The sequence below is a fragment of the Elephantulus edwardii genome, unplaced genomic scaffold, assembly GCF_000299155.1.
Source record: "Elephantulus edwardii isolate Elephantulus edwardi_28Jun2011 unplaced genomic scaffold, EleEdw1.0 scaffold00121, whole genome shotgun sequence".
Taxonomy (NCBI): Eukaryota; Metazoa; Chordata; class Mammalia; order Macroscelidea; family Macroscelididae; genus Elephantulus; species Elephantulus edwardii.
The window spans coordinates 1,624,927-1,636,390 of NW_006399871.1; the positions used below are offsets into that span (position 1 = coordinate 1,624,927).

Sequence of the window (11,464 nt, forward strand, 5' to 3'; positions counted from 1 at the left end):
GCAGGCTGGGCCCCGGAGAGGCGGGGTCCCGGTGGGGCGGAGTCCGGGAGCCCCGCCCCTTCGCTGTGGCCGCTCCCCGAGTTCCCGGGAGCCGCTTGTCCCTGTTCCCGCCGGAAGTGCGTCACCGGCTCGGCGCTCCGCCTCTCGGAGCCGTAACTATAAGTCGAAACAAAACAAGCTACTGAGGCGGTGGCAGCGGTGCCGGGACAGGGGGAGGGGCGCGCCGGAACCGGAACCGACCCGTCGCCGGAACCGGAACCGAGAGCAGGGTTGCCAGGGCCCCTGAAGAGGGCTGGCGGCAGCGGCCTCGCTCGGTGAGTGGGAAGCACAGCCAGTTGGGCCCCTTGCCGGGCGGGAGATACCGCGATGAAGTCCCGGGGCGGCGTGTTCAAGGTCACGGGCCGCGTCAACCCGGACCCCTCGAGCCAGTAGGCCAGCCGGGCCCGGCGACGCAGGCAGGGCCGTTACGCTACGCCACTATCCGGCCTCCTTCCTGGAACGGGGCTGGCAGCGAGCAAGGGAGGCTTCCTGGAGGAGGTGGTGACGGGCCCGGGATTCGGAGGCTGGGCAGTCCATTAATCGAGGTCTGGGCCTGGAGGAGGTAGTGACGGGCCTGGGCCTGGATTCGGAGGCTGGGAGATGAGTCAGTGCAGGCCTGGAGGAGGTGACGGGCTAGGGAATCGGAGGTGAGAGATCGCTTGCGATCTGGCCAAGGTCTGTGGTTAGTGCCCCCAGACAGCCCGCTCTCTGCTCGATGTTTCCAGAGGATGGGGGGGAGGAATGAGGCCTTCGCCTGGCATCTGGATATGTGAACATGCGGCAGGTGTTTGCTTCTTGGCTCGGGCCCGGCGGTCATTCAATCCAGCCCTTCAGCACATCTGACTTGCAGAAGGATTACCCCTCCCCCGACGTGCACACACACACACACACACACACCTTGGCCGGCACAGATTAATCACTCTGACCTGCTACTGGCTCAGGCCCGATTTGAGGCTGCCAGGCGTCCTGGATTCATGGTTCATCCCTACCCCCATCTCAGGAGCTGATGTTTAGGGACTTAATTTTGGATAGACAAATGGCTCAAAACCTACTGGCTTGTCTGTGAGAAACTTGAGTAGTAGGTCTCAGTGGCTCAGAGCTGATGACCGAGGTTATCTGCCGTTAAGGGAATGATGTTTGTTCCAGTTTCATACACATCTTTCTGCCTGGAAGAAGAATGCTGCTGAAGGGCAGGGTGGGTGTCAGGCAGCTGGCTATCTCTTTTTCACCCTAATTTTTGAAGATGTTTTTCTACTTAGGATAATGACTGGAAAGAGAAATTTCTTTTAGGATGAAGGAAAAGTAAGTGCATCCAAGTAGGTACCAGCGAGGGTTAGAGCTATTAGGAGGCAGACGGGGGCCCTTTGAAGCCACCATACCTTGGCTAGGCAGTGGCGGTACCGGGGTTGGGCTTGTTCTTAGCCACAGAGCCTGATCCTCTTGCTGCTTGATTGTCTCCTCCTTTCCAGCCTTCCTCCTCCACCTCCTACTTCTGGGTGGTGACTAAGCAGCCAGTGAGAGTGTAGGAAAATTGAGCTCCCTGCCCACAGCACCAGCCCTATGGGCTGGAGCCATGGCTTCTCTCCAGATTGGTGGAGGATCCTGGCTGGTCCCAGGCCATAGCTGCCTTGACCTGGTGACACCTCCTCAACCATGTTTCCAGCGTGATGGGTCTGTTACAGCAGGCATTAGGGAGGCTTGAGAAGTAAATGCTTGTTGCATTATTTCTTTTCCTTTCAGAATAAGTTGAAAGTGTCTAGAGCTACTTTTAAGTAGGAGGGAAATAACTGCTCCAGAGGTTTAGAGTGTCTGTCCTAGGTTGCCAATCTCGGGCTGTAACCAGGGAGCCTGTGATCACTGATCCCTTCTTGTTAGGCTGTTGGTTCCCTGCTGGAGAATTTGACCACAAAGAGTTGCCAAGATAGCTGGGCCAGGAAGGAAGCGCCGCAGCCCTGACCCAGACGCCGTTGCCGACCCCGGGGCACTCTGGCTGTCAACAAAGCGGCTCAGGATGTCTGGCGGGGCCAGTGCCACAGGTCCAAGGAGGGGGTCTCCAGGACTGGATGAGGTCACTAGTAAGAAGAAGCAGAAGGATCGCGCAAACCAGGAGAGCAAGGATGGCGATCCCAGGAGAGGTAGGAGTGACATTCCCAGAGCATTCATGGCCCCGGCCCCCTCCCCACCCCACCTTGTTGAATTTATAGAACTAGGAATCGGAGCAGATGGGAACTAATGTGTTCTGGAAAAAATGACCCTTCTTCCCTGCTTCCTCTGTATTGGTTGAAAGAATAGTTCATGACAAGCTGGTTAGAGCCTCAACTCTGAGGCCTGGGTAATGGGCCAAGGTTTTGAAGATAAGTGCTTGGTGGGCTGGTACTGCCTTGGAGGCTGACTTCCCATCATGGTCTTCCTGTTCTTTCCTTTGTTGTTGGGGTCAGTGACCAGTCCTCGGGAGGAGCAGAGCAAAGAGGGTGAGTAGTGAAAGGGTCCACAGAGGGCACTAGTGGAGGGGAGGAAACACGAGGTGTAACTTCTATCTGGAATAGTGGCGAGAGAGACAGAGAGAGAGTGAGAGAGAGAGAGAGAGAGAGTGTGTGTGTGTGTGTGTGTGTGTGTGTGTTCTCCCCACTCCCCCTTTTTCTCTTTGGGTACTCTTTAGAGACCCTCCTGATCTTTTTGCCATTCTGTTTACAGAATTGTTGCTTGAGTGGAGGCAGAATGCAGATGAAGTAATTGTCAAGTTGCATGTGGGAGCAAGTGCCCTGCGGCTGGAGGAGGTGGATGCTGCGTTCACAGACACTGACTGTGTGGTGAGGCTTCCAGGTATGACCTTTTGCCCTGAGCCTAGAGCTACATTTCAGTCTTCTGATATCCCTTGCCCCATTTCACTCTCTCCACTCTGTCTCCAGATGGTCGGCAGTGGGGTGGAGTCTTCTATGCTGAAATTGAAAGTTCTTGTACCAAAGTGCAGGCCCGCAAAGGTGGTCTTTTGCAGCTAGCGTTGCCCAAGAAGGTCCCTCTGCTCACATGGCCTTCTCTTCTGGTGAGTTCTAGGTGTGTGACAAGTTGGGGGTGCTGAGAGTGAGTCCATAGTGTCTTAACTGCTGTATCTTTGACAGAAGAAGCCATTGGGAACCCAAGAACTGGCACCAGGGCTGCGGTGCCAGGAGAATGGACAGGAACTGTCTCCTGGTGCCCTGGAGCCAGGCCCTGAGCCCCGCAGGGCCAAGCAGGAGGCCCGGAACCAGAAGCGGGCCCAGGGTCGTGGCGAGGTTGGGGCAGGGGCTGGCCCTGGCATCCAGGCAGGACCCAGCGCCAAGAGAGCTGTGCATCTTCGCAGAGGGCCAGAGGGGGAAGCGCCTAGGGATGGTCCTGGACCCCGGGGTGATGCTCCACCCTTTTTGGCTGAGTCAACTACCCAGGTAAGGGATAGTATTTGACTGGGAGCGGATGGCTTAGGGGGAAAGCCATGAATGATAGTGAGGCTCATTGATTAGATCTGGAGTTGAACCTGTCTACAATCTCTCTGAATAGGCTGGGGCTGAGGAACAGCTCCGAGTACCACCACTGAACCCACAGACCTGCCTTTTGGGCTCAGAAGAGAGTCGAGCTCTTTTGACAGTAGAGAAGACAGTATCCCCCAGGAATGACCCAGGCTCCCCAGCAATAGCACGGAACAGAGACACAGGGAAAGGTGACCGCTCCAAGGAGGAGGTGGCAGCGACAGCAGATGCTGTAGCCTTGGTGGATGGTAAAGGTGGGGCCGGGGATGGGTCAGTGGAGCCCTAGTTTAGATTGCAAAGTTGGTAGGCAGAACAGCAGTAGATTCAAACTTGTTCTGGGTCATACTGAGGTATGGTTCTAACACAGACCCTGAGTCCATGGTGAGCCTGGCATTTGTCAAGAATGACTCGTATGAGAAAGGGCCAGACTCAGTGGTGGTGCACGTGTATGTGAAGGAGATCTGCCGAGACACTTCTCGAGTGCTATTCCGAGAGCAGGACTTCACACTCATCTTCCAAACTAGGTGAGTGGGTGGGCAAGAGACAGGACAGGCAGTGTGCCTCTGGCTGAATGGTGTATCTCAATCCCCTTTTCCTGCCCTGCTCCTCTTCTACAGGGATGGAAACTTCCTTAGACTGCACCCAGGCTGTGGGCCCCATACCATCTTCCGCTGGCAGGTGAAGCTCAGGTGGGTGGTGCCCGACCCTACCCCATGCCTGTTCCATCCCAGATTCCATCTCACCAGTCCATGTAATCCAACATCTGCTTCACCTAAGTCCCTGAGTTTAGCTTTTTCTTGTAGGAACCTGATTGAGCCAGAGCAGTGCACCTTCTGTTTCACGGCCTCTCGAATCGATATCTGCTTGCGTAAACGGCAGAGTCAGCGCTGGGGGGGCCTGGAGGCCCCAGCTTCACGAGGTCTGCACACGAGCTCCCTTCATTGCCCAGACCATGTGGCCAGGACCCTACACCACCACATGCTGCTAACCACCAGCCCCCTCATTCCCCCTTTTTAAGGTGCAGTGGGTGGTGCAAAGGTTGCCGTGCCGACAGGTCCAACCCCTCTGGATTCAACCCCACCGGGTACTACTCCTCATCCACTCACCGGTCAGGAGGAAGCCCGCGCTGTGGAGAAGGAGAAACCTAAAGCAAGGTCTGAGGACACAGGGCTAGATGGTGTGGCTGCCCGCACCCCCATGGAACATGTGGCCCCCAAACCAGAGCCGCACCTGGCCTCGGTGAGCATCCTGGAGTGGGAGGATGGCAGCTAGGAAGCTTCAGAGCTGCTCTCTTATGACCTCTTTGCACACACAGCCTAAGCCCACGTGCATGGTGCCCCCAATGCCACATAGCCCTGTGAGTGGAGACAGTGTGGAGGAGGAGGAGGAGGAAGAAAAGAAAGTCTGTCTGCCAGGCTTTACTGGCCTTGTCAATCTAGGCAACACTTGCTTCATGAACAGTGTCATCCAGTCTCTGTCCAACACGCGGGAGCTGCGAGATTTCTTCCACGGTGAGGGCGGGACCAGGAGCCAACCTGGGAGTGGGCAGTGGGATGCCTTCCCCGGCTCACACATCTGTTTCTTTTGACCTAGACCGCTCATTTGAGACTGAGATCAACTACAACAATCCACTGGGGACTGGTGGACGACTAGCCATCGGCTTTGCTGTGTTGCTGCGGGCACTGTGGAAGGGCACCCACCATGCCTTCCAGCCTTCCAAGTTGAAGGTGATCACTCACTTTTGGCTCGAGGAGGCAAGGTTGGGCACATGGTGTGACCTAGGGCTTCATCCTCACACCTTGGTTCCTACATCCAGGCCATTGTGGCAAGCAAGGCCAGCCAGTTCACAGGCTATGCACAGCATGATGCCCAGGAGTTCATGGCTTTCCTGCTGGATGGGCTGCACGAAGATCTGAACCGCATACAGAACAAGCCCTACACAGAGACTGTGGACTCCGATGGGCGGCCTGATGAGGTCAGGATGGGGGCAGAGAGTGGATACGGCTCATGCATACCCAACTCTCAGGTCTCCTCACGCCTCATTCTTCTCTCCTTTTAGGTGGTAGCTGAGGAAGCGTGGCAGAGGCATAAGATGAGGAATGACTCTTTCATTGTGGACCTGTTTCAGGGCCAGTACAAATCGAAGCTGGTGTGCCCTGTGTGCACCAAGGTATGGAGTTCCTCGTAAGAAGAGGGGCCCCTGCAAAGAGGCCTACTGGCCTGGTCTGGTGATGTCCAGCATTATCAGATGCTGCAGGCCAGTATATGGCCAAGGGCTGTGAGATCTGAGGCTAAAGAGGTTAGGGTGGGCATGTTCCCCAGATGAGGGAAAAGTGACGTTCAGGACCAAAACCATGAAAGATAAGGTATGTTAGGGATGTGGATAAGATTGGAAAGGCACTTGGAGTTGAGGTGATAGGAAGATTGGTAAAGAGGTCAGATTGAATCCAGAAAGAGGGACTGTTTTCTTCTGGAAGGCATTGAGCCAACCTAGTCCATCCAGTGTTCTTAAGCCCGAGGATTTGCTTGTTGGTTGTGAAGGTTCTGCCCTCCACTCCCTGGGCAGCCGCCTACTCTTTATGAAGTCTCTACTGTTTATTGGCAGGTGTCCATTACTTTTGACCCGTTCCTCTACCTGCCGGTGCCCTTGCCACAGAAGCAAAAGGTTCTCCCCGTCTTCTATTTTGCCCGGGAGCCCCACAGCAAGCCCATTAAGGTGAGAAGTTAAGCCTCTGTCCTCCGACTGTCCAGAGCAGTTGCCCTCCCCCTCCTGTTGACTCTGTCCTCGTCACCACAGTTCCTGGTGAGTGTCAGCAAGGAGAATTCCAGTGCGAGTGAAGTGCTGGACTCCCTCTCTCAGAGTGTCCATGTGAAGCCCGAGAACCTTCGTCTGGCTGAGGTACGTCCATTCACCTCCTTGTGTGCTCACAGCACGTGGGCACATGTATGTAATCATGTACATATATGTGAATGTGTGTGAACTGCACAAAATCTGTGTGTGGACCTTTAGTGGTATAGTTTGTAAAGTGTTGTGCTACTGTGCAGAAATAGGCAATGCATTCTTGCTTTGAGGTAAGGTTGGAACCAGGTGTTTGAGCTATACAGCGGAGGTATCCTCAGCTCCCAGCTGGGGTCAGGGGTTGCTTCTCTTCTGTGGTAAGAGAGCTTCTTTTCTCTCTTCGGACAAAGAAATGAAGGTGCAGGATTGCTTGTCCACCCACTGTGGTCTTTACATCCTGTTGGTCTCTTATGTTATCATAGGTCCATGTGCTGGACTATCCCAGAGACTCTTAGTCTGTAGTCTAGTTGCATCCTTTTCTCAGAGTTTCAGAGTAGGGAAGTAGTACTCTGGATATGGCTCTTCCATAATGTCCATGTTGCAGTCTTCCACTGGTTGACAGCAGGATAGAGGCTCTCGGTGTGTAGAGATCTTATTCTTGCCTCAGGCCTGTCTTTCTGGCCCTTGGATTCACTAGGTTCCTTGTTGCATTGCACATGGAGGATGGTGACAGGATTGAGGAAAAGTATGTGCCTCTTTGGGGCTACAAATCCCACTCCTGTCCCCATGAACCCACAATCAGAGCCAAGCCTTCTCACTGTGCTCTGGGACCCAGCTTGGGAAAGGGTTCATTCTTACGTGGCCCTGTGTGTTCTCTGTCCCCAGGTGATTAAGAATCGCTTCCACCGTGTGTTCCTGCCTTCCCACTCACTGGACACAGTGTCCCCATCGGACATGCTTCTCTGCTTTGAGCTGTTGTCCCCTGAGTTGGCTAAGGAGCGAGTGGTGGTGCTAGAGGTGCAGCAGGTGAGTGGAGGCCAACCTGACAATGGCAGAGCCCTGGTGGTGGGGACACTCTCACCTGGCCTGGCTTTGCTGAGCCAGACGACCCACCCCTAGCGCCCTCAGGTGCCCAGCATCCCCATCTCCAAGTGTGCAGCCTGCCAGCGGAAGCAGCAGTCAGAGGATGAAAAGCTGAAGCGCTGTACCCGGTGCTACCGCGTGGGCTACTGTAACCAGTGAGAATCCCCATGCTCACCTCTCCACCTCCCCCCCATCCGCTTGCCATCCTGCCCCTTCCCACACACAGAGTGATAATGTATTTTAAGTGTTCCTTGCCAGTCCACTTCACCAGGCCCTAAGGGAGGCAGGGCAGGGCTGGCATAAACAGTTCCCAGGCCCTGGGGCTAAAGCACTCTGCTCACTTTCTCTTTTCTTGTAGACTATGCCAGAAAACTCACTGGCCAGATCACAAAGGCCTCTGTCGTCCTGAGAACATCGGTTACCCCTTCCTGGTCAGTGTCCCTGCTTCACGCCTCACTTATGCCCGACTTGCTCAGCTGCTGGAGGGCTATGCTCGGTAAGTGACCAGTATCTGGACTCAAGTGGGGTGGGTGTGGGGCAGAGATGTCCAGAAGTGTCCGGCAGGGTGTGTGCGGGGCAGAGATACCCAGAGGTGTCCAGGAGGGTGGTCAGGAGCCTTATCTTGCTTTGCTGCCTCCTATTAGGTACTCGGTGAGTGTGTTCCAGCCACCCTTCCAGCCTGGCCGCACAGCTCTGGAGTCCCAGGGCCCTGGCTGTACTTCACTGCTTTCTACGAGCTCTCTGGAGGCTGGGGACAGCGAGAGGGATCCCACCCAACCTCCTGAGCTCCAGCTGGTAGCCCCTTTGGATGAGGGGGACACAGGGATTCCCCGGGCGTGGTCAGCCCCTGATCGAGGCCCCATGCCCAGCACCAGCGGAGTTTCTTCAGATATACTGGCCAGTGGGCCCACTGAAATTGGCTCCTTGCCTGTTGGGGAGAGAGTGTCCCGGCCTGAAGGTAAACACCCACTGAAAGGCTTAGAAGGCTGGGCTAGAATGTAGGAAAAGTGGGGGAAAGCTCGTTCAGGCACTTTGTAGCAGAGAGCTCTGACAGCCTGTTTTTTTCCAGCTGCCATTCCTGGGTACCAACATCCAAGTGAAGCTGTGAGTGCCCACACACCTCAGTTTTATATCTATAAAATCGATGCATCTAACCGAGAACAGCGGCTAGAGGACAAAGGTGACTGTGGCCGTGGGTCAGAACCATGGGATGGGTTGAAGAGGCTGCTCCTCACAGCTGCATGACCCCTGTCCTCTTCCATGTCCAGGAGAGGCTCCACTAGAGCTCGGTGATGACTGCAGCCTGGCTCTGGTCTGGCGGAACAATGACCGTCTGCAAGAATTCGTGTTGGTCGCCTCCAAGGAGCTGGAATGTGCTGAAGATCCAGGCTCTGCTGGCGAGGCTGCCCGCGCTGGCCACTTCACCCTGGACCAATGCCTAAACCTCTTCACACGGCCTGAGGTGCTGGCACCCGAGGAGGCCTGGTGAGAACAGGGAAGCAGGCAGGTAGTGAGGCTGAGTGGAGTGGATGGAGACCTGCTGGTCCTCACTCCCCCCCTCCTCTGTAGGTACTGCCCGCAGTGTAAACAGCACCGAGAGGCCTCCAAGCAGCTGTTGCTGTGGCGCCTGCCAAATGTGCTCATTGTCCAGCTCAAGCGCTTCTCCTTCCGAAGTTTCATTTGGCGAGACAAGATCAATGATTTGGTGGAGTTCCCTGTTCGGTGAGCAGTGGACACTCTTGGCAGTGGGTGGGACATGAGACTGAGGATTGAGTACCTGCTTAACATCTCACCTTTTTCTGACTGGAACCACAGGAACCTGGACCTGAGCAAATTCTGCATTGGCCAGAAGGAGGAGCAGCTGCCCAGCTATGACTTATATGCTGTCATCAACCACTACGGAGGCATGATTGGTGGCCACTACACTGCTTGTGCCCGTCTGCCCAATGACCGCAGCAGCCAGCGCAGTGACGTGGGTGAGGGCATGCGCAGCTGACAAGATTGGTGGCACAGTTGGCAATGCAGGCTATGTTCATACTCTTTCCATCCTGTTACAGGCTGGCGCTTGTTTGATGACAGCACAGTGACAACAGTGGATGAAAGCCAGGTTGTGACGCGTTATGCCTATGTACTCTTCTACCGCCGGCGGAACTCTCCCGTGGAGAGACCCCCCCGAGCAGGCCACTCTGAGCACCACCCAGACCTAGGTCCTACAGCTGAGGCTGCTGCCAGCCAGGTGAGGCACGGGGAAGGCTTTCCAGGGCAGATTTGGGGGGAGATAGAAAGGTGAAGCTTTCTCTTCAGCTGCCTGGCTTAAAGTTTGTGCGAATCACAAAGAGAATTCCTTATGTCACAGCCTTAGCTAGAAGCATCTCACATCTTAGGGACACTCACAAAGATACAAGTGTAAGGGAGCTCTGATGGCCTAGTGGCAAGATGCTGCACCCAGAGGTATGCGGTTCAAGTCCACCAGATGCTCTGCTGGAGAAGGAGGAGGCAATCTCCTCCTGTACCAGTCAGATCTGATTTGACGGTACATGTAAAAAACAAACAAACAAAAAAAACAAAGGTACAAGTGTACCAAAATGCTACCAGTGTGCACATAGGTACCCATTTGGTACAGGCCGCTCCACTGCTCCTGCCCTCACTGAACATAGTGCCATGAACAGACTGAACCTGATGCCTTCTCAGCCTTCCTCCATGTGCTTCCCACAGGCCAGCTCACGGCCTGTCCCTTGTCAGCATCCCTGTGTTCTAGCGCGTACCTAAGGCAGTGCCTTATCTGGACTGGCCACAGCCCTGGGTGGCAGTCACCCTCTCTGAGGTGAGCCTGTGTCCCAACTGAGCCTTTGAGGTCTCTCTCTCCTGTTAATATAGGGGGGCTGTAGGCCAAACTGGAGGGAACAGCCATGTCTCCTTTCGAAATGGAGTTGTCCTTGCTGCTCCTTTTTTTCCCCTTGGATCCTCTCTGGTCTGGATCAGAGAAATCCCTGTAGGAGACAGTAGCCCAGATCTGGACATTAGTGGGAGGGACCCAGGAGATTGCCCTGGGATTGGTATCTCTGTCCTCTTTCTGCCAGACCTGTGAAACTTGGTGATGGTGATGGTGGTGCTCCAGTAGATCCTTCAGTGGCATCATGTGCAGAGGAAACAGTGGCAGGGGCAGCACTCTGTGACTGACTAAGTTCATCACGGGCACCTTTGTGGTGGGTTGGGCACCAGAGGTCACAGGGACATTGGATCCCCCACGCCCGGGTGCTGATGGCCGTTTCCGCACACTGTAGGCTTCCCGGATTTGGCAGGAGCTGGAAGCCGAGGAGGAGCCGGTGCCTGAGGGGCCTGGGCCCCTGGGCCCTTGGGGGCCCCAAGACTGGGTGGGCCCCCCGCCACGTGGCCCCAGCACACCAGACGAGGGCTGCCTCCGGTACTTTGTCCTGGGCACCGTAGCAGCTTTGGTAGCCCTCGTGCTCAACGTGTTCTATCCTCTGGTGTCCCAAAGTCGCTGGAGATGAGCTCACCTGTAGGCAACTGCTGTGAGCTGGCCCACCTGCCTGTCTGCCAGGCCAGGCTGCCTGGTGGGGATGGACTCTGGGCTTTGGGCCTCAGTGTGTGCATCCTGGGGGAAGAGGGGGGGATACTCTAGCCCCTCAAGAGGAGCAGAGTGTCCTAGGGCAGCTATCCGTCCAACTGTGTGTCCATTCGTCCTGCTGCTCTGACCCTTGGCCTGGGGCTTGGTCCTGTCCAAGTTTCTTCCTGTATTTAAAGTGTTAATAAAGCAAGACTGTTCAGGCCTGATCTCGTCTCTCTGTCTCAATGCCGATGCCGTCTGCGCCTGCCTTGGGGCCCTCCCTTGGGTGCCCGGGCTCTGAGCCAGCACCCCCGGGATGCCAGGCGGCATGCTGGGCAGTCAGTCCTCAACCCCTGTCCTCGTATTCTGTTGCAGGGACTAGGCCCTGGCCAGGCCCCCGAGGTGGCCCCCCCGCGGACAGCCCCTGAGCGCTTCATCCCCCCTGTGGACCGCCCAGCCCCTACCTACAGCAACATGGAGGAGGTCGATTAG

The 11,464-nt window shown here is 55.7% G+C and overlaps 1 protein-coding gene across 1 annotated transcript; it reads left to right on the forward strand.

Moving 5' to 3' along the window:
• Positions 1–258: 258 nt before the first annotated feature.
• On the forward strand, positions 259–11,464 carry USP19 (ubiquitin specific peptidase 19). The gene is made up of 27 exons (XM_006893015.1): positions 259–314; positions 1,915–2,174; positions 2,436–2,514; positions 2,699–2,862; positions 2,949–3,082; positions 3,159–3,461; positions 3,574–3,790; positions 3,910–4,066; positions 4,160–4,231; positions 4,346–4,461; positions 4,561–4,781; positions 4,858–5,053; positions 5,136–5,269; positions 5,359–5,517; positions 5,602–5,712; positions 6,148–6,258; positions 6,340–6,441; positions 7,207–7,347; positions 7,441–7,559; positions 7,763–7,900; positions 8,049–8,362; positions 8,474–8,584; positions 8,673–8,889; positions 8,974–9,126; positions 9,220–9,380; positions 9,462–9,640; positions 11,348–11,464. Exons 2-27 carry the CDS (start codon positions 2,051–2,053, stop codon positions 11,462–11,464), a joined length of 4,050 nt encoding a protein of 1,349 aa, XP_006893077.1. The 5' UTR covers positions 259–314; positions 1,915–2,050.

Coding starts and splice junctions, on each gene's coding strand:
- USP19 (XM_006893015.1), top strand. CDS start 2,051: ATGTCTGGCGGGGCCAGTGCCACAGGTCCAAGGAGGGGGTCTCCAGGA. Junction 8,363..8,473: donor GAGAGTGTCCCGGCCTGAAG/GTAAACACCCAC, acceptor GTTTTTTTCCAG/CTGCCATTCCTGGGTACCAA. Junction 8,890..8,973: donor CTGGCACCCGAGGAGGCCTG/GTGAGAACAGGG, acceptor CCTCCTCTGTAG/GTACTGCCCGCAGTGTAAAC.